Genomic DNA, 27,525 nt, shown 5'->3' with positions numbered 1-27,525 from the left:
TCTTGCAAGGTCTTTCGGGAATCGGTGATATAAAACACCTCTTGGGTTTTGACAAATAGCCACTACTATAATAATAACAAATTTTATTTAAATTTTTACTTTTTTAAATAATGTGGTAGCAAATAACCAAAGCTCGTCGCAATGACATCACCAGAAATAAAAAGAGAGAGATTTATTTAATATATCTGGTGTGCCTGCCTAACCTTGTTCTAGTAATATTGGTCTTTTTAAATATACAGCTCGCTAGAAGAGAGTTCAGCTGCTATAAAAATAGAATGGGTAGGGATGTTATGGGATTGAAGAACAAAGTCGGACTATTCAACGTTAACCCTACTCATTGTTATTTTTACATCAGCTGAGTTAATGAAATTGATTAAATGATTGGCCAAAACAATATCCCAAAAGGAAGAAAAAAAAACTCCCTTTGTGTACGATTAACTCGTTAATACCGTGACTGTCTTAGTAAGAATGTTGTGAACAGCGTGGAAATACTAATACATTACAAATAAATATATAATTCATAGTGATTCGGATTGATTTTTTGTTCGAAGCATTCGAATATATGCGTCCTTTACGTCCCTAGGAATACATAGTGCATTTGGATATCCAGTACGTCTTTTGATCCTCTCTTCAACTTCATGTTGAAGGTATCTCGCCTCTTTGTGCCTCACTCGGTGGATCTCATCACCTGGAGTGGAAGGATCATGCATTGCGGAGGTGCCCCTTCATATCAAGGTATGAGATAGTTATTTCTGACCTATTGCCTCTTTGCTCAATAATACGTAAATTTTTCCAGATCTTTACGAGATCATCAAATACTTAAGTATTGGTATAATTCCAGTACATTAATGTATTGATGGTGTTATTATTATTTGTTCTATAAGAAACCGTACATTGTTATTTACTTAAGTTTTTCTGTATATATTATATTAGTTACCTAATGATAAATAAAACCAATCTTTTGGTAATCCATATTAGTTAACTTTACAAAAATTTATGTAACATTTACAAACATGGAAAAAATACTTGAAGCCGGAACGTTTCGACGTCGATCCAAGCTCATCGGAGGAAGACCATGAATGGAAACATTGGATTAAAACTTTCACTTGTTTTGTGAATAAAGTCATCACGGCGGTGTCCGAACCTACCTCCCCTAAAGTTGGAAATACTGAATAATTATGTAAGCCCAAAAATCTACTCTTATATATCCGAATGCGAAAATTATTAAGCTGCGGTTGGAACATTAAAGTCCATTTTTGTGAAAAAGAAAAATGAAACTTTCTCAAGATACATCTTATCTAGCCTAAAACAGAAACCTTGTGAATCATTGGATCAATATATACAGGCTTTGAAGCTTCTGAGTCGTGATTGTGAGTTCAAAGCTGTTAGTGCCGAAGAATCACAGAACAATTTTCTACGAGATCCATTTATCAATGGTATTTCTTCACCTCACATTCGACAACAGTTGTTAGAAAATGATACTTTAGATTGGAATAAAGCTTGTGAACAAGCTAAATCACTAGAAATGTTCAAAAGTCATGTTAATTCTTAGGTAAAATCAAGTACTACTCCTATAATAAATGCAATTATCGAAAAGGATGAAGAAGTATTTGGTCATAAAGTGGAAGCCGCTGTAATGGAATCTTGTATGTTTTGTAGCTACTCAAAACATCCTCGTTATAATTGTCCTGCCAGGAATGCTCAAATTAAAAAGTGTGACAAAAAAAGATATTTAAATAAAGCTTGTCGATCACCCAATCTAAATAAAAGTTCGCATGTTTCCTCAGCCGCCTTCTCAAGCTCTGCAACACCAGAATTACTATTGTCAACCTCCATTGCTACAGGAGGCCTAGAAAAAGCAGTGGTTTCACCTGAACTAAACAACATATCAGTCGAAGCATTAATAGATACCGGTAGTACGGAAAATTTTGTGTCGCAAGATTTAGTGCGAAGTAATAACTGGAAAATCTCGCCGTCTAATATCAAAGTGTCAATGGCTTCCTCTTCGTACCAACCGATGGTAATAGGAATGTGTAGTTTAATCCTTTGTATAAAAGAACAAACATATAACAATATTGAATTTTTAGTCCTTAAAAATCTTTGTTATCAGTGCATATTGAGACATAATTTTTTGAAAGAGTACTCAAGTGTTGAAATTCCATTTGGTGTACCCAGAAAACCACTCAAGATCTATAACCTTACAATATTGAATGTACCTAGTCCAACTCTCTTTTGTAATTTAGCTACTGACTATAAACCAATTGCAATTAAGGCTAGACAATTCTCTCTTCCTCACCAAGAAGACATAGATTCTGAAATCACTCGTATTTTAAGGGAGGGTATTATTGAAGAAAGTTATCATCAATGAAAGGAAAAAGAGATGACTAGTCATCGATTACTCACAGAACATTAACCATTAAACGCTTTTAAACGCTTACCCACTCCCGAGAATAGAAGATCTAATAAACAAGAGTATCCCGGAACAAAATATTTATTAACATTGATTTGAAAAGTGCGTACCACAAGGTCACTATAAAAACTGAAGAAAAACTATATACGGGTTTTGAGGCCTCCAGGAAGCTTTATTAATTCAAAAGGATTCCTTTTGATGTGACTAATAGAGTTTGAGGATTTTGAACGAGCTATTGATTTCACTATATCTACGGAAAAACTAATAATCACATATGCTTATATCGATGATGTCACAATCTGCGGCAGAACTCAAGCCGAACATCACAAAAACTTATCTCGATCATGGATGCAGTTGATAAATATAGCTTAAATATCAACGAAGAGAAAAATGCATACTCAAAGTTGAAGATTTAGCTACTAGGATGTAGTAAAGAACATAGTGAAATAAAACCAGATCCTGATAGAATTACTCCTTTTTTAAATATGTCGGCTCCTGTTAACCTTCAAGGACTAAGTAGAATCCTAGGTATGTTTGCTCATTATTCAAGGGGGATTTCAAATTTCTCTGAAAAATACGACCTTTAAATCAAGTTAGACAATTTCCAATTGATAAAGCAGCAAATGATTCCTTTATTGCCTTGAAAATGAAATATCACAGGCGGTGTTAACTGCCATGCTGATGGAACAATAATAGTGGAAACAGACGCATCAGACTTTGCCATTGGAGTGGTTCTGAATCAACGTGGAAGACCCGTAGCATTTTACACAAGAACCTTGTCAAAGAGCGAGTTAGGACACTCATCAATCGAAAAAGAAGCGTACGCCATCGTGAAAGCGCTCAAAAAATGGAGACATTTTCTATTAGGAAAGCATTTTAAGCTCATAACAGATCAAGAATCGGTATCCTTTATCTTCAATATTAAGTATTTTAGTAAAATTAAAAATAGTAAAAGTCTCAGATGGAGACTTGTTATTCATATGATATCATATATAGAACCGGAACTAAAAATGTAACTGCCGACATGTTATCACGAGAATGTCAACAGTCGGAGATCTGAAAGTTATACATGAAGATCTCGCTCATCCAGGTATAAGTCGATTAGCCCACTTTGTCCGGTGCAAGAATTTACCTTGTTCCATCACCGAAATAAAAGAAGTAATTACGAAATGTGTCATATGTTGCGAGTTGAAACCATAGTTTTTCAAACCGTCCAATTCTACCGCTATCAAAGCAATGCAACCCATGGAACGGTTAAGCGTAGATTTTGAGGGTCCTCTCCCAAGTTCTACCTCTTCGAATAAATATATACTTACAATTATTGATGAATACTCTCGTTTCCCATTCGCTTTTCCGTGCCCGGATAAAGGTCTAAGGGTAGACCCTTTGTCTACCTATCTTTGAACATAAAAGCTCTACCATTCCATCCTGGTTAATCAACCCTGGGAAGGTTTTTACAATATAGCAAAAATGAAAAAATGATCCCCTAGTTGATGAAGTCAATCTTGTTATTTCTAATCCCGAGTATGCAACAGTACAATAGTCTGGAGGACAAGAGAAAACGGTGTCTCAAAAAAAAATTCCCTCCTGCTCCTCAAAATTTGGAAGTCGATACTGGTAATGAAAACAACGAGACTGAAAGTGATCCATCACCTACTCCAGTGACTGAAGATCTCAGAGAAGTTGGATCCAGAAATTAAACTCAAGAAAAATGTCTTCCTGATGTTGCAAAAGAATCTTTACACATGCCCTCTAAAACTCCGCAACCCCGAAGATCTACAGGGATCGAAATCTGTCCAAGTACCTTAACGACTATATTTAGAGGGGGTAAATGTGATAATTCTGGTACATCACTATACCTCTACTAGTATTATTATTATTTGTTCTATAACATAGTTCTTTACTAAAGTTTTTCTGTATATATTATATTCGTTACCAAATGTTAAATAAAACCAATCTTTTGGTAATCCATATTAGTTAACTTTACAACAGTTATGCTAAAAACGTAGTAGGGGGACGCCAAACTATCTCCTTAGAAGAAGAATGAATTTTTATGTAATACCTGTTAACCCTTCTCTTTTATCAATCTATCACTTAACAAAATTTCATGAACCTAACACTAACCATATTAGCGGTTCATACCAATGTAGTCTTTATATTTTTATTAATCCTAACAATATTAACTTTTATAATTCCAATTAATTATAATTTTTGGTGCATAACTATTAACATTAGTGTAATTATAATCGGTAGTTAAATGTATGTGCTTCAAGTTATGTTAATTAATTATTGTTTTTATTTGAAGGAATTTATTTAATTTTCATGAAGAAATAAAATGAATTATACATAATACAAGTCACGGATAAGCGTATAAATATAATATAAATGTGAATTTTTAATAATACATTTATAATAAATAATTTTTATTATTTAAGGAACAAAATCTTATAATATATATAAAATATAATACAGCTCTTTACTATGTTTATGTAATTTCTTTAAGTTAAAGAATTTATTGATGAACTAGAATTCACTCTCCTTAACCGATATAATTTTGCATATTGTTTAAGTTTATGTCATTGATATCGTGACAGAAGCCACTATACACATAATTAAAGTAATTATTATTACAATCATGATACTAATGATTGTTATAATAATATTGTCGTAAAAGTAGTTACTAATTACACTATTATTTCCTTTAAAATCTTCCATATACCTTAAAGTTACTGATTTGATCTCATTTAAAAATGAATTAATTGTTAAAAAAATTTCAGTAAGTAAATTTTTAATATTAAAGGGATATCATATGAATTAGGTGCTGATTTATTGCTTCAAGAATTAATGTTTATAAATTAATAATATCAAGTTAATATGTTTTAATTTTTATACCACACCTACCAATGTATATAACATTTAATATTGCAATAAAATTTTCTTTATTATTTTTTCTATTTAAGCTACCTACCTTCATTATTGCATTTGTAAGTAACTTATTTATTTTGTTATCCGTCATTATTTTGAATGTCTTTAGATTATAATCTTAACTCTACAAGATATACAGTCCGTAGATGCTTTATTTTGATTTTTTTTAAACAAAACTTTGAGACACGACCTTTGTGAACATGTTCACTCATTATGGCCGCCCTCAGCAGCAATCACAGCCTGAACTTCTCGGACAAGTTGTTCCACTCCTTCACAATGGCGGCCCTCAGGGAGTCCACGTTCGGGTGAAATGTCCAGTTAGTCTCCATCTCCAAGTTGCCCCACACAGAAAAGTCCAACTGGTTCAAATCCAGTGTAGATGATGGCCACAAGTCCTTGGGCCAAAAATCAGCCATATTGTCGGCGCAGAACTTTATCCATGTGTGTAAGGGTGCACAATCTTGGGCCCACACATAGTTCTCTGGGTAGGTGGCTTTGAGCCATGGCAGTGTGGTGAGCCTTGTAGTGGGCCTCCAGGCCGATTTTCTCCCACCCTTAAAAAAAAAGGAGGCATCTTCTTGCCGTCGGACGCCACGACCCCCAGTACCTTTGTTAAGGCCGGATGTTTTGTACGGAACACCCCCTTGATCTCCTCTACTGATTCCCAAACCAAGGGTTGTTCCGACGGCTGTAGACCTAGTCCACAGTGAAAATCTTTTCATCAAAGAAAATTCTTACTGTGGATTCATTTGCCTTAATCCACTTACGAACTTTCTTGCACCTCTGCGGTCTCCTTTCCTTCAGAGTATCCATCAGCAGGTGGCATGGAGTCCTTGTGGAAGAGGACAACCCCAAGTCCTCCTTCACAGCCCTCCTGATTGTCCCCTCGTCCACGTCAAACTCGTTAGAGAGGCGATTCATGGATTTTGTGGGGTCTTTCTTCTTCAGGTCCTCCAGAAACTCAGAATCCCTTTTCAAGTTGTGTCCCCCACTTCCTTCTTTCCTTGAGAGGTTTTTTACATCTTGACCACCTTGAAAATGAGGCTCCTGGAGCACTTCACAATGTCCATAATCTCTGCCACCTCAATTTTACCATCCAGAAGGTGTGAGATCCTCTGCCTTTTTGCTTCTTGCTCACTCATGATGAAAGATTTGAGAAGTGTTTATTATTGTTTACTGATCCAGAAAAGACAAGAGATTCGGAATATGCAGGAAAAATTACAAAATCTCTCTATTTTAATTACAAAATTAGCCTTTATTAACAGTCCACGTTTTGCTTCCTAACCCTGTAGTCCTTGTTAATATTAAGTTTTTCTGAAAATAAGTCATATTTAGTTTTAAGTAACTAATTATTTTTATTTTTACAATTTGTTATGTCTACATAGATTTTGGAAACAAGCGCCGTAGTATTTATTCCAATTTTAAGGAGGCAACTTTCAATATTGATAATATGTTGATGAAAGAGATGGTTGAATTTGACACCAAATTTGGGAAATGTTTTGGCTACGTAGATTTGGGTGGACAAAGTAGTAGTGGCGAGGAGGTGCCTCCTAATGAATCCTTAGTTGTGATGTATGAAAAGTTATTGGAAACTTCCTGTGGCATATTTCTTCATTAAAGGGCTTCAATAAGATATTCTTGCTGGAATAATCTGTGAAACAATTACATTCAGTTATATGGTGGGTGTAATGCTAAGATCTGTATGCATGGGTTTGCTAAAAACAATATTTCTGCATTTAATGCCATTGGCTGCAATCTTCATCCTAAGATAATTTATTGATTAATCATTGTATTAGAATATAAACAACTCCCATCGTTTTTTATTGTTTCGTACCCAGGATCAACTGTTGCTGCAATATGTGATCCGCCTCACATGGCAAAAAATGTAGGAAATCTTTTAGCGGATTATAAATAAATTAATTGGCCTAATAGAGGAATGATTAGATGGTCTTATATTGAAAATCTGCACAAGCTTCAAGCTGAACACGATATTCTACTTGGGAATAGACTGACAGAACATCATGCAGCATTTCGAAAATGCAAAATGAAAGGTAAATTGGCAGTTCAATTGATGTCAGACTCAGTTGCCAGATCCTTGAAATGGACATATACAAATAAAATTGATGGATTTGAAAGTGAGAACGTACTTGTTACATCTGAATTTTTGGAATTGCACGATAAATTTTTCCGACATTTTAAAAAGCCGCTCCAGATTCGGTCAAAAATATAAAGCTGCTTTGCACCTAATAGTATATATTTGGCTGAAGAGATATTTGAGCAATTTATCAAAATGTACAAGGTTCTAGAGAGAAATGATGGAGTAAAAATAATTTATTTTTGACGTAGGACTGGTCCTTTAGGGGGCATAGCCTGCATCTTTTCCCTCAGGCACCTCATTTCTCTTATTAAGTTTGGCGAAATTAATTAAAATATATTTGCTGTCATAAGCTTCAACAAGATCATCTTGAGAATCTGTTTGCGGCGATCAGACAAAGAAATGGATGGTGCTACAATCCAAGTCCGAAGAAATTTCGGTTTGCGTTTTGGTATATTTTTTTTATGAATTAGTTATTTACATGTGGCTATTTATCATTGCTGAATACAAAAATATCCCTCTCAATCTAATAAAATATTTCATTATTACAGAAGGATACTATGACATGCAGGAAAGGGTATGATTAAAAATATAACTGGCAACCGTATTGCTTAAGATAAAACTGTTTTACTTACTGTGGCAAATGTTTCACAAGACCGAAACAAAATTATTGCAATCTGTGAAGAACATGACGCAACCGGGACACATTTTGTAATTGGGCATGAAGAAGGACGCGTAGTCGAAAAATCTGTTCACATTGAAGGATGTATTTCGAAAAACTGCAGGGGTTGTGGTACTTCAATCGCATACATAGCTGGATACTATGTGTTCGTTCTTCAAAAATTGATAAAGTGTAGTTTGTATTTCACTTTGATGATTTTTTTTTCCAAAAATTGAATTTTTTGTGAATAGTTTTGTGATTTTTGAAATTTAAAAAAAAATTAATTTTTGGATTTAAAAAAAAAAATATAACAACCAAGTCCCCTCAAAATATAATCATGCGGACGCCCCTGGGTCAGCATCAAGAATGGGGTGTACTGTAATTTTTTTAAATTGAGCTCTTTCGTTTTCGTCAGTTTTGTCTTCGTCGCGATTTTTGAAAAATTTTGCCTTCCTCTCGACTTTGTCATGATTTTTATTAGATTTTCGTCTTCGTCAAGAAAAAAAGTTTCGTAAACGAAATGACTTTGTCTCGTCAGGCTTAACACAGCTAACTCTGTTTCTATACCACCATCACATGATATTCTATCCTCCAAAACCGTAACTTTAATCAATAGTTAATCGATAGTTCGTGTCAGTTATCGATGTCTACTTCTATTCTGATTCATTCATCCATCCTCCTCATTTACTCCAGGTTTCGGTACATTAGGAATTTTTATTTCCGCTATTAAATTGAAGGAAATTCGTCTCCCGGGTCAGACTCTTATCTAACAACTCTATCAATGCTTCTTTATTTCAAAGATTTGGTGTCCTAGTCTTATTTGAGTCTGTCTCAACAATCTACATTCTTGATTCTACAATTTGACAAGGTCTTCATTATATTGAAGTCATTCAAACGGATTTTCCACGTCGTAGTGAATCATATGAAGCTAAGTCTCACTTTCTCAAGATGATCACTTCCATAGCGCACTACAGCAAGGAACAAAGAAGACTGTCTGATTTCACAGAAGTCTATCTGATTTCACACAAATCTATTTGGAAAATGAAATATAAGACCAAATGTACTCAATCCATATGTATTGTAATTTGTATTTACTGTCATTGGTTCGGATGTCTTTCAATTATTATAAGCCTTCTTCATCAATTAGAAGATACTATATAGACTCCTGGGCAAATGTGTGCAATTGAATCTAACAAAAGATTGTGTAACCTCGTCACTCCCAGTATTAAAGATCTAATCACTGGAACATCACTATATATAGTGATAATGAATACTTAATTGCAAACATTCTTTTAGTTTCATTCCACTACAATTCCATTTCAAGATATAATAAGCTTTTTAAGTGATAAGGAGACATAAATTAATTCAAATACCGACTATGTATAAGGATTGCTTGAAGGAAACAACTTTTAGGATAAAGTGTAGTTCAAAACTTTCTCAGTATGTATTAATTTAATTAAACTCAAGTATCTTAAAGCTAATACTTGATTGATATTGGAATATAATTGATTACAAATTTAAGATTCTGAATTTAATTTAACCATGTGGACCATGCGATAATTATCTTTTTCTTGCCATATATATGATGTTGTTGGCTTCATTGACTAAATTTAAATTCATTTCTACCAATAAAGTTGATGTATCTTGAGATATGTATTTGTGGAAGAGGAAATCCCTGTATTTGAATTTAATACTCCAGACAATTTCCTCAAGTATTACAAGCTTGGCATACAAAAAGAGCTATCATGTACAATTCTTCTACATAGATAAGAACTTCTGTTTTTCCATAGCATACATGTTACTAAAAACTTTAATGAGTACCTAATCCTCTGTTTTGGTTTTGATATATTGTAAAAGTTATTTTTCTTTGAAAATTATCTTCTTTATTTTCAATGGTATTTATAATTATGATAAACTTTTCAAGCTTTGATTCAAGTATCTAGAGAATCGGTTCTTTCAAATTTTAGTAATCGTGTTCAAAATAATTGCTAGATTTTTACTTCGTTCCTAATCTTTCCTTACAAAATCAAAACCTCCCAACCAATGTTATATAGCAAAGAATGGTTATAATTATTAATCCATTATCCTACTCAGTGTTTATCAAGGTTAAATGACTCACCAAATGTTCAAATTTGAAGAAAATGATCAAGTCCTAGATCATTTGTGTCCTAAAATGCCATTGCTTTCAATAAAGGCATGATAAGAGTTGACGTTATGGATCTTTGATATTATACTATATAATTGCCATGTCCTCTAAATATTGAAATCATATTAGCCTCTTAATTAAAAAATTGTCATATCCATGAATCGCAATCAATGTCATGTGGAACGTCAAAGAAAAATTACTTTGTCATCATCAAGAACAAAAAGACAGACTGCTTAAATGTATAATTGTGATGAAAATTACCGAAGTTTTATAAAAAATTAAATAGAAATGATACGGAATTTAAAATTAAAATTAATTTTATAGCTTGTAGTCTTCCGTTATCTAAGATAAAAATATTTCCATTGTATAAAATATAATACATATATTATATAGATAGATATTTTTTTCTTCAATAAACTTTTGTACCTACAATTCCAATATTATTTATTTTTCTTATGATGAATTTTAACATATTTTAAACAAAATATTATGCATCTAACAAGAACAAATAAATATAATTATATTTAATTTTCTAGCATTAAATAACATTCAATTTAATTATATAACTTTTATATATATATATATTATTTTTAATTCATTTTGCCAATAATAAAGGAGAAAAAGTCTAGATTTATGAAAAAGCTTTTAGAATTTTGTCATGTGGCTTTTGTGATTTTGTGAGCCAAGCTTTTAGAAAATTCGAACTTCAAAAACATAATAAAAGTCGTATTCACGATAATAATTTGAAGCTTTATTCAAAGAATATAGTTGAATCAAGTCTTGACGCTTTTAATTGTAACAATAATTTTTGATGGAGTTTGTTCTTCTACATGCATCGACTTTATTGGTAGAAATGAATTTTAATTTATAAATTTAGTCAATGAAGCCAACAACATTATACATATTGCAAGAGAAACATAATTATCGCATGGTCCACTTGTTAAATTAAATTCATAATCTTAAATTTGTTATAAATTATATTTCAATATCAATATAGTATTAGTTTTAAGATACTTAAATCATTACATAACGATGCATACTAAGAAAGTTTTGAACTGCATTTGATCCTAAAAGTTGTTGGCTTCAAGCAATCCTTATAAATAGTCGGTATTTGAATTCATTTATGTTTTCTTAACACTTTAAAAGCTCTCTATATGTTAAGAGTGGAATGGAACTGTAAGAATGTTTAGAATTAATTATTCATTATCACTATATGTAGTTATGTTCCACAATGATTTGTTCTTTAATACTGCGAGTGACGAAGTTACACTATCTTTTGTTATATTCAATTCCACACATTCACCAAGGAGTTCCTATATCGTGTCTTTTAATTGATGAAGAAGGCTTATGATAATTGATGACCATCTTAACAAATGACAGTCATACAGATTAGTAATTACAATACATGTGGATTGAGTACATTTGGTCTTGGATTGAATAATAGAATTAATGACGACGACAAGGCTAAAAATTAGAAGGGGGAAAAAACTCCCTATGTGGACGATTTACTCGTTAATACTGTGGTTGTCTTAGAAAATATGTTGTCTGCGTTGAAATACTGATACATACATCTAATTCATAGTGATATGGATGAATCTTTCGTATGATGCATTCAAACATATGCATTCTTTGCGTTCCTAGGAATTCATATTGTATTTGGATATCCAATACATCCTCTGATCCTCTCTTCATCTTCATGTTGAAAGTATCTCGCTTCTTTGTGCCTCACTCGGTGGATCTCATCTCCTTTAATGGAAGAATCCCGGTTTGACATTATGCAAATCTGCTTCACATCATGGACTTTTTACCTCTCTAATCATAGACCCTATGCTCAAGAATACATAAATTCCTCTAGATCTTTTACGAGACGAGATCGTACATATAAGAACTATGACTATGGAGCTCCATAAAACGACAGAATAATCGACTGAAAGATCCAGTAAGGAACATGAATAGCTTTTCTCCTCTATCCATTGCTCCTTATTTGAATTTCATGATTCCTTTTCTCCAAAAGTCAACTCGGCTTCGTCATCTATAAGTGTCATTGATGCATATATTGATAATGCAGAAATGTATGGTCTATATGGATAATTATATAACCTGGACACTTTAAGCATCACCTTTATTAAGTTGTTTCTTTATTACTTGTGAGTCCCTTTTATGATTGGAAAACAAGTGGAAGATTATTCTAGACTTTAAAGATAATGTGTCTCTTTTCTTTATATTTTTGTCTGCAAAGCATATTCTATTCTGCTATTGCTTGTAAATGGTTATTGGGAACTATTAAGTGATCATGCGTTAAAAATGGTAGTGATTTCTTAACTTTAGTAGATTTTATTGGAATATTTGTATGTCTTTGCAGTTTTCAAACTTATTGACTCAGGAATCCTCTTCTAAGTAGCTAAATTACTTGTTATCATATAGGAATGTTACTCTCTTGAAAATCTGGGATCTATACAAAAATAAATAAATACTATATGTGTGCCATACGAGCTATTAATAAGTTGTTTGATTGAAGACAATAGTTAAAATGTATCAAAGTATAATTCGGAGTATTAATTGAACAAATATAAATAATTAGAACATAAATAATATTCTTTTAAATTTAAATTACCTATATGAGTTCTCCATTATTTTATTTTTTTATCTTATTGATTCATTTGGTTTTATCTTGGACATGCAAATGCAATTTCGTTATCGGAATTCTTTTTAGTCCAGTTAAAATTTCAAAATCCTTCCTACTATTAGTTGAAGAACTATTGTACGTGTTTGTTCTTCAAAAATGGATAAAGTGTAGTTTATATACTAATATAGTAATGTTTTACTTTGTGAAAAAATATTTCGCAATTACAGACGCTCAATTTCGAACATAGACATAAATAAAAAAATGTTAACTGAAGTTCTTACTAATATTGATATGAACTTAATATTTTTAAGTTTATAAGCTAACGCTTTAGATACATCAGATTCGATAGATAATCCTTATCTCACCATGATACATTTAATTTCAGTAAAATATCTATCTTTCCGACCCTCTTGGACAAAACATGCAGTCGTATAGTTATAAAAGATTTCTGTTCATTGTACAGATAACTAATATTTCAGAACGTTTAATTTATTCGTAGTGTTCATCATATTTTATTTAAATAAAATTAATAATCATGTTAATTAAGATAATAATTAATTAAAATATATGATTAATAAATTTTTAATTATACATTGTTGGGTTGATAGTTTCAGTTCCATTTAGTTAATTTATAAAATATGTCTATTGATCTCATCTTCCTAACTCAAGCTTGTGTTATTGATAAACATAAATACTACAGTATCAGTTAAAATACACCTAGAGTGGAGATGATAATTGATAATAATGTTCTTGACTTAATACACACAAATCCTTAGATGACCCTATCACTTTTAACTAAAAACTCCTTAATTTGAATATAATATATTGTACTGTAGTCGAGTCAACCTTTTCCGAGTTCAAGTTATATTTACGACTCCGAGACTACTCATAGTCCCCATGCTTCCATGTCATCATGCTATCTTGTCCGAGTTTAGTCTGACTCATTATGCTCAGAGTCCAAGTCTATGATAAAATGACTCGAGTGTCACAGCTCTGGTACTATCTAACTTGATAGCAAATTATCAATACATTGAGATGATATGTATCACTTTGCAAAAAAAAATATATCACATCATTTTTGCCATCGCAGTCGCACAGAGATCCTTAGATGACCGTACCACATATTTTTGTCCAAGTCCCCATGCCTCTGAGCCCTCATATTCCAAGTCCAAATCCACATAAAATTACAAGATAATTTACTCCGAATGCACAGGGCGAGAAGCACAAGTGAAGGGTCGAAGCGAACAAAACACAATCTATAATTAAGCACATACTTTTTCTATGTCCAAGTCCCCATGCTTCTGAGTCATCATGATGCTCCGAGTACAATTACGATATAACTCAAAGTTTTCATGCTCAGAGACAATTAAAAAAATGAATTGAGAGACACATGGAGGGATGAAGGTGGTAATAACTCATACTATCGACAGAATGACTACGTCATGGTCCTCCATCATTGAAACAAATGACTGATCCTTCATTTTTCTATTTATAGAGACGAGAATAATGAAAACGACTCAATTCACTTCAGATTATGGATCCATTATATCAGTGATAAAACAATGAGAAGAATACAAGAATCAAGTGATTTTTACAAGTTAGCACTAAACAGTAAAAGCTAAAATATTAATTAAAAATAATAAATAAATAGTAAATACTAATAAATGATAAGAGCTATAAAGTATAAGAATCAACAGCTGACTTTCTTCTACACCCTTGTTTGTGAACAGCTGAGATTCATTTCAAGATATTTCCCGACTTGTCGCCTCTATGTATTTCTTTCTCTATGGCTTCTCTTCTCCAAAACATTCTTAAAATTGTCAGGGTTACCAGGTTAATTTTCGGGGTTTTTTTATTTAGTGTACCGGTGGATAGCATTTAGAACATATTTGCATGGACATCTCTGGTTCACGAGACGTCCATGATATTTGGTTATGAGTTGTTAGAATCGTTGTAAAAGAGCGAATTTAATTGGTTGAAAGAGATTTCATAAAAAGGGACTAGAAAACGTTGGTTTCCTTGCATCTTTTAAACAACTTCTCCTTTTGTCCAAACTAAGTACTAAGAAATTGAGGGAATTATTGATCACCCATATGAATTGGAATGAATATTTTGAAAACATTTAATTGTTCACACGTAAATATGAACAATTTTTTTAAATATATTTTTTTAGATTATTGCCTCATTTATATTCTTTAGATTTCGTGCCAAAGTTATCTATTTATCCTTCATGGTCACTAAGAAGTAATAAGTACACATCCTGTAATGATAGGTTTGATGTTTTCTAATTAACTGACAATATATTTTGTCTTGCATAACTTACACAATATAATATACATTTATATATAGTTATTTATACGGAAGTTATATTCATATTAATAATATACAACAATCCCTCTTCCTTCATGTGTAAATAAATAAATAATTTAAGTTAAAAATATATTCTAAACGAAACTATTTTAATTGGATCGATATTTACTGTTAACTCTTTATCTAGCGACAGATACAATTGCACCACTGTCATGTGTAGCCATTATATTTTTTGATTAATTTCCATGGACATTCAATGCATGGATGGGTAATTTATTCAGTTTTGAATAATCTAAATAGTTTTCTTTTAGACAACTGCATACTCTTGCATAGTGTCCTCTCTTACCAAATAGGAAAATAGGACCATACTTTCTACCTTGTCTTTCCTGAATATTGTTCCATGATCTCCTACGGCTTTGATTTTTTCTACTTCGGTATATGTATATTGACTCCACTTGACTTTGTATTTGCGTTAACACCCTTTGATACTTAATCATTTATACAATTTTGATTATTTTTTGCCGTTTCTACTATTCTCCATTAATATACTTAATACATAATATAATTAATACACATAAAATACTTCACATATTTTATTTGCAGCATCAAACTATATTAATTGTGCTTCTCTATACTTCCGGACTCCGGTCAATTTGATGTCCTTATTAGACGTCATCCTTGAATGTTCTTTCAAATAGGAGTTCAAACACTACCATTGCGTCATTTCATAATATGATACTCAACTTCTTCCTCGCGAAGTATAAGTATTTCGACCAAATTTAAGACTATTTCTCCCTTAGACTTAGATTGACGTAACAGATTTGTCTTTATTTAAATAGTTTTACTTCCCCATGTAACGAATGAACATATACAGCCTTATATCTCAATACTTTTATATATAGATTCTAATATTTTGGTTCCAAAAGCCCCCAAGTGAGTCCAAAACTCGACACCTCGTAGCCCGATATTTTCTAGCCCCATCCACCATTATGTGGTAAAGTAAGTACTAGAACTCTAGTATCAATTTATCATAGTGCCATTTTAAAAATCGGTAGCAATGTGTTGCAATTTCTTAATATTTTATATAAGGAGTAACACCCAATCCCTTGCATTTTATGTTAATATATCACCAAAATGAATAATAAAATACTTATTCCCGTATTTTCATAGTATAAAATCTTAAAATAATTATTAGACAATAAAATCATTTCCAAATTTTATTCAATCCATTTATAAATGAACAAATCAAGTTTTAGATTTCAAGTTGATTTTGTTTGAGTTTTTTGGGGTCCTTTTATACCTCACAAATAAGGAATAATTTAAAATTAATGAGTAAATTTAGCTACTTATATATTTTATTTTCTACATTTATGTTGTAGTTAATATTAATTAAGGACTCGACCACAAATTTTGAAGTATTTTAATTACTTTTTCAAAAAAATAAAAGGTGTATTGGCTTTGAAAAAAACATTGAGGGATACATTTAACTAAGGGTAACTTTTAATTTTACAATAATTATTTTACAATTATTCAATATATTTTTGAAAATATAAATAAAAGATCGATAATTAAAGTCGAAATTTCTAAAATGGATTTACATAATAGATATATACTATGTACACAATATGTAAATCATAAAATAGATTTTAAAAAGATCATCTCAAATTTAAAAGTACAATAAATTCATTTCGTTAGGGAAGAAATGCAGTGACAGATATTGTTATTTCATTTTTTTAAATTTTTGATTATCGTTATATGCACATGTGAAATATATATTGTAGTGTTATTTGCGAGATCTTTACGAATGGGATAGAAGAAGTGCATCAAGGTTCAAGAAATTACAAATAAGATTTAATGTATTGAATGTGTCGTTGGGTGATGTACATAAGGATTTAGTCAAGAAATCCAGTGTTGACGAGCTTCTCTAAAAAGAATTTTACATCTCCAAGCTCAGAGTCCTTTATTCCTAAGGATTTGAGCATTCCAACGTCTCCATTTTCGACTGCTAGGAAAACGCTTCGAAGGTGTTCCACGTCGGATCGCGAGAGATTCAAATTTTCCCCAAAGTCGTCAATTGTTTGTGACTCTAATATAAGAAAAAGAAAGATATATATTAATATTGTACATAACTAGTGCAAATACGCTATCTTAAAGATAGCCAATCAAAAATTAAAAAAGGTTGTATGTATATATAATTTGTTTATGTTAAAATTCTAAGGTAAAACGATCTACTTTAAACTATGATGATATAATAGGTAAATTTATATTGTAAAACCTCCTTGCATACAACATTTGTTGTTGTTTCTGTCCATTTGACGTAAATATAATCAAGCAGTGACCTCTTTTGACACTCTTAAAAATCCAACAAATAATTGACCATGTGAAAATACGGATTTTGGTAAATATAAAGCAATTCTTTCAAATGTTTAACCTTGTGATTTATTTATTGTCATTGTCATTGCTGACTTAATTGCGAACTGTTTTCTAATAAGGGAAAATGGAAACCATTGCCACCAGAAGAAAGAGTGATTCTTGGAATAAATACAATTATTATATAAGATGTCCCTTTTTCAACTATAATGGAGATATAGACTAAGACTAACACGCTAATCCTTTTCTTCTTTTATTTCTTATATGGTATAGTTTCTCCCTTTTTCCGTTAGTTCAATAATTCGTATTGTTGATTTTTTAATTTTTTTGGTACATTTTCGAATCGACAACCCATAAACAAATTTTGAGACATGGGGAATTGACCTTGTTTTATAAAAAAAAATCAACTTATTTGCGAAAAAACAAATTTTCCCTCCAGTTTCCAGGAATCTGGTCTGATCAGAATAAAACATAGCCTAGCGTACGTAACTTATAATTCTGAGCAACTTTTATTTTATGTATAAAGTCTTAATTTGTCTCCGTTTTTGAAAAAAAATAAATACATTTTATCAATGTTTTACTAAGCGGAATGATCACCAGGCACACACATAATTTTTTATAGGATTAAATAATAGGTATATAATAAGATATTTAAATAGTGGTGTAGAAAACCACCCGAGGTTGGTATTGTAATAGATATATTAAGTTCCATATTGACCTCCTTAATGTATAATATTTGTATTGGGTATGAGCATATACTTAATCCGGTGTGCTTTTTAGCGGACTAGTTAATTTGTAATTGGTAATATATAGAACTAATTTTATTTTCCTCAGCAGGTGTCATTATTATTTAATTCATGAGTAGATCCAATTATATTCAAAACCTGTTTGAACGTTCGTGTGTGTTCATAAAAGACCTGACGATTTCTTGCAGATATAATTGTAAGTCCTTGTTGGACTCAGAGTTGAATTGGGGATCGACATAGGAGAATACTAGCAAATGTCAATGTTTATATCCTTTTTTCCTTCCTCTCTTGTCACAGCTGATTGTAGCTGATCTAATAAACTGTCACGAGCATTATTCTTTCTTTCTCCAAAACATTTTTCAAAATTGTGAGGGTTACCTTGTTTATTTTTTATTTTTTTTATTTATATACCCTTCCACACTGGATTTTCACCTTTGGCTATGAATATTGTTCACTACGGCGCGTTAAGACCAAATCGGCGCTCGAGGAAGAAGATATACAATCTCTCCATGCATGGGTGACATTGTAAATCGTCTTCCTCAAGGCCTCAGTCTACTCCCCGATATCCTTCTGGGACAATACCGCCGATAAGAGTGCTGCTATCTTAATCCTCTTCCACTACTGTATGCTCATTGTGGCAACTAGTACAATCGACAGCTAATTATGTTTTTCTACAAAATTGAAAAAAAAAAGAAGAGACTATTCACCTCTCAAAATTTGCATGATAGAGATGAGTAAATAATAACGTTTGGCCTGGTAGATGGACTTGAACCCATGCGATTTCTATCACGGGCATAGAGTTGAGTATGAGGCCTGTGCCAAGTCTCATTCGTCTGTGGAGGCACTGAATAATTTGATTTACCCGTACAATGGCAATGCTGGATCTGCAAGAGGTCGCCCTGGCAAGGCAAAACTGTTCGTCCCTGTGTGGCCGAGGTTAAGAAGGTTTGGCCTTTATTATGTATTATAGATAATATTATTTTCTGGACAACGTTAGACGGACTTTTTACCAAAGGAAACTGTTGCAGTCTGGGATTTTATGCTCCAGTCCCAACTTTTTAGACCATCGGCAAGGGGTGGTTCCAGCTATAAGTCTTAACCTCGGCCACACAGGGACGAAAATTTTTGGCTTGCCAGGGCGACCTCATGCGGATCCAGCTTTACCATTGTACGGGTAAATTAAACTCTTCAGCGCCTCCACAGACGAATGAGACTTGGCACAGGCCTCATACTCAACCCTATGCCCGTGATAGAAATTGCATTGTAGGTTCAGGTCTGAGCTGTTTGCAGGCCAAAAGCCCGGTCTCCAAAAGTGAACCAAGATATCTTGCACTTTTATGGTCTTGTAGGATGGTGCCTTCCTTTTGCTTCTCCATCCATCCAGACAATGTAAATTAAAAATGTAAAACCAGTATAATGGCGAAGCTGGATCCGCACAAGGTCGCTCGGACCTACCAAAGCTTCTGCCACCGTGTGGCGAAGTTATCAAGAGAGGCAGATCTCATTAAGAATAATTGAATGTTATTAAATGTATTTTTCAAAAAATAAATATTGTTCTACCCAATCTAGTTCGTTCGTTATAAGCCTTTAAATATTTTCTCAATTTACCTGGATCACCCTTTGATAATTAATTAATAATGGAATTCTTGTATTTAAATATATACCATTCAAAAAGGAAGGTTCCCCATAGGTCAAAAAGAGTTATTGGTCAAGTTTGTAGATGATTATTGATTTCTTTTTACAATATGAACATGTACAATTGTATTTATGTTTATTATTCATAATTGATTATTATTCACTAAAAGATAGTACTCCTTATGAATTTTTAATATATATAAGTATTTTCAAAGATTCAAAAAGTATTTTATTTAAACGTTTTCATCATGGTCAAAACTCAAGTTATTTTTCAAATTGAAACAAGGATTACTTGAATTCTAAACATTATAAAGCTACTTTAAAAACAGGTTTCGAATCTTTTAAAATTAGTCTTTACAATATATTTTCATAATTTATCCCTGTCTTTAACAGTAAGCACTTAAAATACTTAGAATCCGAAAAATAGAAAATATTTGAGACCTCTTTCTGAAGGCCATGAGGATAATAGAGAACCAGTAAGGGCCATTATAGTTCATGATATGTTTTTATTATGGTTTTTTAGATCGTAGATTAATTATTAACCAGCAAACGAACAAGCTCAATTATTCACGTCGTTTGTAAAAAAAAAGTCATAATTTATAATTAATTAGTGTAGAAAACTTTATGGGATATTATCAAAGAACAAAAGCATACCTAAGTATATCTCAAAGAGTCATTCAAGAACTTTAATTGAAGCATTCAATTTTTAAGGGGAAAATATGTACAGGATTGATCTTATCTAGAAGTACACTGAATTTAAATTTCAATAAATCAAAAATTTGTTCGTCGAATGTCTTTCAACTCAGTGAAAGAAAGGTTTTGTGACTTTATATTCCTTATGTGCAGTTTTGACTCAATTAAAGACAAAATAAATGAAACCAGTAAAATGAACCAACAAACGAGTGAAATTTTGAAGCTTCTCTCAAGCGGCATGTACCCCAGGAACATATCCCAGGAACTCAGGTCAGCTTCAGTGAGACATGTCTTCATAGCAAAAAAAAACCCAAAAAACCTTAGAACCACGATCTCGCGTGTTATGGCCAGCACTGGCGAAGTCTGCCATACCATTTTTGTGGAGAGGAAGGAGCGGCTCAATCCAGGTGCTTACATCGAACTTCTGGATAAGAAAGTGCTATCTTTGGCTAGAGAAAAGTTTGGGAACAACTTTTTTTTCACTCAAGACGGAGCTCTGTGTAATCGCACTGCTAAGACCAAGGCCTTCCTGAGAGACAACTTTCCGGACACCTCAACAAGTGGCCGCCCTCCTTTTTTGACGTGAACCCCTTGCTCCATTCTATCTAGATGCGTCTAGAGGAGAGGGTGTGTGCTACTCCTCACAGGAGTGTCCAGTCTCTAGAGGCTTCCATCAAGAAGGAGTGGACCAAGATCGAGTCTGACTACAAAGTCATGCCCTGATTAAAATTTTACTGTTGAAAAATTTTAAAATAATAAAATGTGTACCACTAGATTAGCTTGTATAATTATTTTTTGTTTGTTTCTAAGAAATAAGTTTGTAATACAAATATCTCTGTTGTATTATTCGTCCATTTTTTTAAAAGTTTCTTCAGTTCATTGCGTTCTTGTGCAACAAAAAAAAATTTAATTTTGTTGCAATTGGGTTATAAGCAAAACCTTTTATAATACTTGTAATTTGTGAAGAATAAGTTCGTGAAGATATGTTGTTGTTTTTTTAACATGCCCATTCTGCACTGGATTTTCATCATTGCATGTATAAAATAAGAAAGATTCATTTGTCCATTTTCCAACATTGTAGATATACGAAAAAGAATATATTGTTTGAATGAAATTATTGACATTGATGGATTATGTTATTTAGATGAATATACTCAGAAACAATGATCCAATGGGAATAACATTAAATACATTGTTAAGAACGGTTTCTCTCTTTTGTGATTACATTGAATGATCGAGGATAGTTTTTCTCTGACATCTTCAAAGCTACATCCACAAAATTAACATGACTAATGTGAATGAAAATCAATATTGTTTGTCAACTTTTCTTCGAAATATTGGATAAAAACGGAATTTGAGGGAAGGGGGGGGGGAATAATTCTTTTGAAGGATCAATATTTTTCTAATAATGTAGTCAGTTTTCCATTTTTCTTCTTCTTTAATATATTGCTATTTGAATTATTGATTATTTTACTAGATCAGTTGATATAATTTTATCAAGAATTACTCATGTGAAGAATTGTTACACTCAGTAACAAGGGGACAGTTGCAACAAGTGTTGCAATTTACCTCCTATTGTTTACTATTTTATACAGGGTTGCTCTTATCAAATTTTAATTTTTCAAGAGTAAAATTTAAACGAGAATATATTTTGTGAGGACATTTATTCAACAAAATCAGCTGAAAATAGTGATCGGCACAAGTTTTATTCAATATGTGAGCCTTCATCTCTAATAATTGTCTCAATACGAGGCCTAAATCCTTTGCAGACCTTAACTATGTAATCATACTCGAGCTTGGCCCACTCCTTGATGGAAGCTTCTAGAGACTGTGAGGAGTAGCATACATCCTCTCTTGAAGACTTCCCTAGATAGAACACACTATGAGGTCCCAAAAGCCCGGAAAGTTGTCTCTCAGAAGGCCTGAGTCTTAGTGGTGCGATGACACGGAGCTCCGTCTTGAATGAAAACAAAGTTGTGTGTGTGTGTTTGGGAATCACAAATAAACCAATAAATTGATTTTGTTGAAATTGCATTATAAACCTGTGGCGAAACACAAACAAAATCACAAAATGTTCTCACTTTTGGAGCCTGAAAACGGGTCGGACCTGAAACCATGCGATTTATATCTCTTTACCCGTACAATGGTAAAGCTATATCCATACGAGGTCGCTTGGGACTGCCAAGGGTATTAGTTTGTATATTTCTACAAAGCATCTCTATATAGTACTATACTCTTTTATAAGTACATATCTTTATATCTTTACTCTCATGGGAGAGCAAATATATATGGTATTTAAATAAAGGTAAACTCATATGAATTGTACATGTACATAATAATGGCTAGTTGACTCTGCGTGTATATACAGAGTATTTTGTACAAACATTTTATTTTCGTGTTTTGACAAAATAATATACTACTTTTATAGAAAATACAACATTTCTATGTGGATATGTATTTAGTAGAGAGAGAGGGGAAACTATGCTATAGAGCAATATAAAAGGCAAACATGTGCCAACAAAAACAAACACATAAAAATATTATTTTCTCTTTAATCCATTTTAAGCAACAATAAGAACAAAAATACCCTGATGAATAAAAGAGATTGCATTGTATTCCTCTTGACATGACAAATTGTTGCTTCAAAATTGTGTATAGCAATTGTGGCGACTTGTCTTGTTTCGGTCCTTATTTAGGAACCAATGATTGCAATCCGCTACAGTCCCACTTATCAGCCCTTACAAAAGGTAACATTGACCCCTCGTGACATCATTGAGGGTTTCCCCTTATAGTTATTCCGCTAAATAACAGAATAAATTATTATTATATAACTATGTGCATATAATATACAGAGTGGTCCACATAAATTATGAAAATCTTCAATGACTTATAACGAACGAACTAGATGAGGTAAAAACAAACATTTTTTATTATTTGAAAGCTACATTTAATGAAATTCAATTATTTATAATGACATCCGCCTTTCTTGATAATCTCGACCACACGGCCCCAGAAGCTTTGGCAGGCACGTGCTACCTCAAGCAGATCCATCTTTGTCATTGTACGGATATTGGACTTCTTCAAGGTATCCATAGACGAACGGAACTTGTACGGGCTGTTAGTGGGCCAAAAAATGGGGCTGCCAAAATGAGTACATTTTGCGGAATATGAATTAAAACCAGAACCAGTACAATGGCAAGACTGGATCTGTACGAAATCAACTCCCTCATCTATACCGTCGTCCAAGCACCAAGACCCTCAAAACCACTGTCAGCCAGCACTGGGACACCTCGACATATAACTATATCTGCGCCGGGTGCCAAGCCTTCCACTGCCGCCTGGAAACCAGCATTGCCACTAAGGATAGCTGCATTAAAGATTAAGAGAGCTCAGACACACATCTATTTATAGAATTAATTTTCTTGAAATTCTATCGTTAAATAATAAATTATGTTTTGTTGAAATTTAAAATTCAAAGTGTTCAGATTTTAATGTACCATTCAGTGTAATAGAATAAATTAAATAACTATTAAAAAGTAATATTGCTCTTGGAAAATGCACAAGAGAAAATTGCCATTGGGGATAATTACCCACGAGAAAATAGCCAGTTTTGAAAATTGACATCCATAAAATATCACATTATTTTCTAACAAGATCACAATAACTCGGCCCAGTACTTGTTTTCTGCAATGGCAGGGCCACTAAGCAGGTTCAAAACCACCACCGCCACTTCACAAAGCATAGTCAATGAGCTTGGGATTTATTTAGAGCTTTTTTAAGGAATATATATGCTTTGTAAAGCAGAGACGGTGGTTTTGAACCTTTTTTTAACCTGCTCGGTGGCCTTTTCATTGCACAAAATATGTTTTGGGTAGAGGTATTGTGATTTCGTAAGTAAATGATGGGAAGTTTTCTAATGGTAATTTTCCAGCCTAACAATTGGCAATTTTCTCTGGTGGTATAATTTTACGTACACGAAATGAAATATATATATATATATACTCGTGTATTATATTTTAATATAATGAAAGCTTGAATACTTTTTGCAAGATATGTGCAAAACTCATAAATATATGTAAATGTATCATATATATTATTTTGATTTATTAACCATTGATATTTTTAGGAAAGATTCCAAGGACCGGTACACCAAGAACCGACAGTCCAGACCGATAGGATTGGTCTTTAGACTGGAATAGAACACTACTTACGACTAGACATGGAGGTGAGTCAATATTTTAAAGATTCGCAATTTAACTTAGACTCAAAAGTAATTTCAATTTTTCTATTCGGTAAAAGGAACTCTCAAGAGCATATTTTATTTTCTGTAGACTTAAACTCCACTCGATCAAAATATTCCAGAAATTGGCCTTATGAGCAAATACCTGAGAGTTGATAGGGATCTAAATCCATATCTAAATTAATGTGTCTCGAGTTTTAAAGAATGTTGTTAATTTGATTATTTGTGTAATGATTGGGGGAAAAATGGAAAAGTTTATGTTAACCTATCCTTTTTTATTATTATTTGCGATACAGTATTATCCATAACTCAGCTCTTATGTTGGATAGAACCTGGGAGTGGGATGGTACGATAAACCCACTGTTCGGTACGAACCGCGGTATGCTCTTCACGGTACGCGGTTCGGTATAGTATAATATTGAAAGGATTTTCCTTCTTTACTGAGAATTAATGTAGTTTTTTAAGTTTGTTTGATATTTTATTCTTTAATATTTTCTTTTCGGTACAAATAAATTATTTCCAAATATGCCTAACTTCTTCTTTTTTTAAAAAAAGGTTGTTATAAAATAAACACGAGTTATATAATACTAATATTCAAGAAGCTCATCTTTTTTTTAATGACGAGCTTGTTTACATTTTTTTTTTTTTTTTGGAAATAAACAAAACCTATTAGGAGTAACAATATCGCGAGCTATGGAAAAAATTATTTCGCCTGATACATATATTTGCGAGGTTTCGTGAAACTAACTTGGAAACATTGGGAAATATATCAAAATGATCCCTCCACCAAATCTTTTGGTTTTTATTTATTGGGATGCATTTTATCATTTTGTGAGTGATTATCTCTTTTTCTATTTCTTTTGACTCTGATTCATAGATATTATATCAACATTTAATGTTCGATTTTGTAAAAAATAATATCCAATGCAATTGCTCCGGTTTGTGTATGTTTGTATAATATATAAACCAAATAAGGAATGATAAACAAAAATTACCAAAATATGTGATTTTACATACCCCACCGAGGGTAAAAACATACCGAACCAAACTGCGGTACAACCCCGTACCGTACCAGCCCTAGTAGATAGACAATTTATAAAATAATCCTTCATACAACCTACCTCCTACATTTAAAATGCCATTTAGTGGAGGGAAAATATTGGAATTATTTCTAAATTTATATATATTTATTTCATTAAGCATTTTATAAACAATTCACATCAAAGACAGATGAGAATGCTTACTTCAAAGAGAAAAGTTAATGTCACAACGACCGATCAAATAATGAACAAAAAAGAGAATAAGAACACACGCACCAACCTTTTTTCCTTTTCTAATTTTAATAGGTAGTTTTTTATTTACGAACATGTCAATATAGTGTATTCCTTGGCTTACTTTCATGACAAAGTGTCCATAAATTAATTAAATCTTCTTCCTTTTTATCAAGTTAAAGGAGTACAACATATGTCTATTTATAGATAGAGTATTTGTTAATATATCACGTACACGATAATAATTACTTATTGCGTTTAAAGTATTTATGTAGAGGGATTGATTAATAATGATAGCCAAAGGATAAGGGGAGAGAAATTATGTGAATGTAAGATTATAAATTATAAATAGAACGAAAAATAATCTAACAAAGAATTAACTTTAATCTATATGAATGGAGCACAGATGTCTCGAAATATATACCGAAATATACTCCTAGTTACATGGTTATCTTTCCATTATTATAATTTAAATGCATTTAAATTACTATTTTGTAAACATGGAGAAATTAATAAAATACACTTATAATTTACAAATTCCGTGCATATTCATGGTATTCATTATTGATTACTTATCTAAGGTATGTCTATCACATCAAAAAATGTATTTTCCATGTTAGAAACGCAAAAAATAAATTAATCGGCTATGGCAATGAGAAAGAAAAAGAGATTATGCAGGGTGCTGTTATTAAAAAGAAGGGTATCACTAAGCAAGTGATTAACTATTAAGACACTCTTAATTTGTTTTTCTTTTTTTGTACCAACTGTGTGGTATTTGTTCTATCTGACATTTAGTAGAAGAGTTATAAAATGAAAACATAATTGAACTATAAATACCGTGGAATAAATGTCGCCACATTTATAATTTTTACTACCTGACAGAGTAAATCGTGTCGAAAGCAGCAAAGAAAAATCGGGATGTAAACGGTTCGTGTTGCTTAATAGAAGTTCGAACAACTTATTTTCCTCTTTATTCTGCCCTCTACTGGGAACAACTCGACGGTTTGAAGCTGGTGATCGAACAGAAGCTGCCAACATTATTTAATAGTACACAAGACTTAATCAAGACAACACCAGGCTTCATACATCTTTGATGATGCGCCAGAACCTCCAGGACATCGGATAGAAAGTTATTATGTTTCAGTTGAATTTTAATAACCCAGACATTTTACAAACTCAGCACTTCATAGTTGAGCCTTTATATAAGTCATTTGTGGACTTTTATTGAAAATCATTTCTAAAAACTTTTTCACTAATAAATCCTGTTGAATATATAATTAATTGATTGATAGTAGTTTATAAATAATTCATCAAATTTACTCTTTTATTAAAACCTAATTTATCAATTAAAAGACTTTAAATATTTCTCACTGACATGATAAATTACATTATAATTG

The 27,525-nt window shown here is 32.2% G+C and overlaps 1 protein-coding gene and 1 long non-coding RNA gene across 2 annotated transcripts in view; one reads left to right on the top strand and one right to left on the bottom strand.

Moving 5' to 3' along the window:
- Nucleotides 1-236: 236 nt before the first annotated feature.
- Nucleotides 237-26,477, top strand: LOC139904785 (uncharacterized). The gene is made up of 2 exons (XR_011778988.1): nucleotides 237-735; nucleotides 24,744-26,477. It is a non-coding gene; the product is annotated as an uncharacterized lncRNA (long non-coding RNA).
- Nucleotides 16,378-27,525, bottom strand: part of LOC121132640 (prohormone-4) — an 82,520-nt gene continuing 71,372 nt past the window's right edge. Inside the window, exon 4 of the mRNA XM_040728069.2 lies at nucleotides 16,378-17,259. Within this exon, the coding sequence (XP_040584003.1) occupies nucleotides 17,066-17,259 (194 nt within the window). The 3' untranslated portion in view covers nucleotides 16,378-17,065. The remainder of the gene's footprint in view (nucleotides 17,260-27,525) is intronic.

This window comes from Lepeophtheirus salmonis, chromosome 2, assembly GCF_016086655.4.
Source record: "Lepeophtheirus salmonis chromosome 2, UVic_Lsal_1.4, whole genome shotgun sequence".
In the NCBI taxonomy this organism is placed as follows: Eukaryota; Metazoa; Arthropoda; class Copepoda; order Siphonostomatoida; family Caligidae; genus Lepeophtheirus; species Lepeophtheirus salmonis.
This window is presented reverse-complemented; position numbering and strand designations above follow the sequence as displayed.